This window comes from Hyposmocoma kahamanoa, unplaced genomic scaffold (genome assembly GCF_003589595.1).
Source record: "Hyposmocoma kahamanoa isolate Upper Pololo Valley unplaced genomic scaffold, ASM358959v1 98930, whole genome shotgun sequence".
In the NCBI taxonomy this organism is placed as follows: Eukaryota; Metazoa; Arthropoda; class Insecta; order Lepidoptera; family Cosmopterigidae; genus Hyposmocoma; species Hyposmocoma kahamanoa.
The window spans coordinates 21,658-24,875 of record NW_020655726.1 but is presented as its reverse complement, the minus strand read 5'-3'; the positions used below and the strand labels follow the sequence as shown (position 1 = coordinate 24,875).

Genomic DNA, 3,218 nt, shown 5'->3' with positions numbered 1-3,218 from the left:
ATTTCTCAAAATAATTTGTTCCCTTCAAGTGAAACGTGCTTAATATAATATGTGAAGTTTGTTAATTGCCTCTGACTCAAGCAAACATGGCTTTAAATCTAGAAAGCTGCGATAGTTTGCCTCCTGACGAGGAACCCAAACTAAAGTACGATCGAATGGGAAATGATGTTCAAAACATATTGTTGAAAGACGCAGTGAACTGTATTTGCGTGCACCCAAAGTTCATATGTCTGGGGACACAGTGGGGAGTGATACACTTGCTGGACCACGAGGGTAATACAGTGCCAATTTCGCAAAGCGGAGAGCGGGAGCTGCAGGCGCACGCAATAGCCGTGAACAGGATATCAGTGGATCTAAATGGCGACTACATCGCCAGCTGCTCAGACGACGGCAAGGTGTTGGTTTACGGCCTCTATTCGAACGACAACACTCACAACTTGTCTCTCGGGAGGGTGGTGAAATCCATCGCACTAGATCCTTATTATTTTAAGTCGGGCTCGGGCAGGAGGTTTCTTACAGGTGCGTGCTCTCAAAGCAAACATTAATTTCATTGAAGAAATTAGTATATCCTTGCACCTTGCACCTTGTACCTTTATTATGTTGTGATGCTACATATTAACAACAATCTGCTTTTCAGGTGACAACAAGTTAACACTTTATGAAAAGACATTCCTCAATCGCCTGCGAAGTACTGTGCTATGTGAGTGTGAAGGCTATGTCCAAGCAATGGCCTGGCATGAGCGCTTTGTGGCATGGGCCAGTGAAGTGGGTGTACGGGTGTATGATCTCTCTGCACGCTGCTCACTCGGCCTCATCCAGTGGGAAAAAAGTCCCAACAGGTCCATCGAGGATTATCGCTGTAACTTGCTATGGTCTGCTCCAAAAACACTCATGATTGGCTGGGTGGATACAATCCGAATTTGCATTATCAGGAAAAGGAGCCAAGTGGAGTTGCAAACACGAGATGTAACAGAGTTTCTGGTTGACCCTATATACACTTTTCAAACAGATTACTACATTAGTGGTCTTGGTCCACTGGACAACCAGCTAGTATTATTAGGTGTTCCTAAAGAAAGAGACCCCGAAACACACAAAGCTCAACGGCCAGTGCTGACTGTGTCTGACTACAAGGATTGTGAGTTTTGTGAAGTGTCTACAGACACACTCAATATCAGAGGTTACGAAGAATACTCTTGTAATGACTACTACTTAGACATGCTCATAGAAGAAAACAGATTCTTTATAGTCTCACCTAAAGATATAGTTGTGGCTAGCCCATACGACATTGATGATAGAGTGCACTGGCTCACTGAGCATGGTAGGTATGAAAAAGCAATCACTGTGCTAGAGGAAGCTGGGGGCAAGACTGCAAAACACTCTGTAGTGGCTGTTGGTGAGCAATACTTAGACCATTTGTTGTCTGAGCATATGTACAATGAGGCTGCCATTCTCTGTGCCAGAGTGTGCAAGACTGACAAAACTCTATGGGAGTCCCAAATAAACAAATTTGCAAGTGTTAATCAACTCAGAGCAATTAGCCAATACGTGCCCAAGACTCCAGAGCAAGCCCTTAGCCCACATGTATATGAGTTAATTATTTATGAATATCTGAAAGTAGACCCACAAGGATTTTTAAAATTAATTCAGGATTGGAACCCTGCATTATACAAAACTGGTGTTATAGTTAAGGAAGTTCTGGAGCACCTACTAACCACTGAAGTAGACAAGAGCATCTATCTCGAAGCATTGGCATTACTTTACTGTTATCAGAAAAAATATGACAAAGCATTGAATGCATATTTGAAGCTGCAGCACAAAGATGTATTCAAGTTAATCACTAAACACAACATGTATGAAGTCATACATGATAAGATACTAGAACTGATGATGCTTGATTGTGACAAGGCAATTAGTGTACTGCTTGATAAAACCAAAGTCTCTATTGAAGTTGTAGAGAAGCAGCTGGAAAATCACGACATGTTCATGTTTAAATATCTTGATGCATACAGTAAGATAGAACCAAATGGAAAGTGTCATGGGAAGCTTGTAAGACTCTATGCCAAATATGCTAGAGAAAAATTACTGCCATTCTTAAAGTGCAGCGATAACTATCCCATACAGGAGGCACTGGATGTATGCCAGAACAATGAGTTCTACCCAGAAATGGTATTCCTTCTTGGACGTATTGGAAACACAAGAGAAGCTTTGCAGATAATAATAGAAAAACTAAATGACATAAACCAAGCCATAAATTTCTGCCAAGAACACAATGACAAGGAACTTTGGACAGACTTGATAAAACAGACAGTTGACAAGCCTGAGTATGTAACGTTGCTGCTAAAAAGAATTGGCAACTATGTTGACCCGAGAATGCTGATACAGAACATAAAGCCAGGCTGTGAAATAAAAGACTTAAAGGAATCTTTGGCTAAAATGATGTGTGATTACCATTTACAGTTGTCAGTTCAAGAGGCGTGCAAGGCAATCACGCTGAAAAACTATTTTGAATTACATAAAAAGTTAATTATTGGTCAGCAAAAAGGCATCTCAGTCACAGATGATTTCTTGTGCTGTGTCTGCCAGAGGCGAATTATAATTAGGGACTTGTCCAATGCTTCCGACTTGATAGTATACAACTGCAGGCATTCATTCCACATTGAGTGCCTGCCGGAGGGTGTGCACTGCACTAACTGCACCATATGCAGTGCAGTTAAGATATGACACTTGGGTCTCAATTCAATATTTAGGTAGATGCATATAAAATATTTTTTCATTTGGATAAACGTTGTTATCAAATTAACGTAAATATGTTATCAAATATTCATGGATCACATCATTAATATTGTTATGGTGCTTTATATAATGAAGTCGCTTTAGTTTATACAATTTTCCTTGTAATTATAATTCATGCCTATAAATCACATTGCCTAACACTGATTTCCCCATTTTTTTTATTTTATCTGTTTTTATGCACACTGTGCAATTTGCTTGTTTCAAAGTAATGTGAGAGCGAGAATTTACATTGACGGTGACTGTGCAAATGGCATGTAAATATGTATTTTTATTAAAAAAGTGTAACCATCATTCTGACACGTCATGACTTAATATTTATACAAGTATGAGTAATAATGATAATAATGACTTTTTTACTTAGAGCATTACAACACAGGTTATATCGGGATCTAACCTATGTTGAATCTAGAATATTCTACGACCTT

The 3,218-nt window shown here is 39.4% G+C and overlaps 1 protein-coding gene across 1 annotated transcript; it reads left to right on the top strand.

Annotated features, from left to right (window-relative positions):
• LOC113238932 (vacuolar protein sorting-associated protein 41 homolog) lies at positions 1–3,218 on the top strand. Its single transcript, XM_026475781.1, has 2 exons — positions 1–519; positions 638–3,218. Exons 1-2 carry the CDS (start codon positions 87–89, stop codon positions 2,719–2,721), a joined length of 2,517 nt encoding a protein of 838 aa, XP_026331566.1. The 5' UTR covers positions 1–86; the 3' UTR covers positions 2,722–3,218.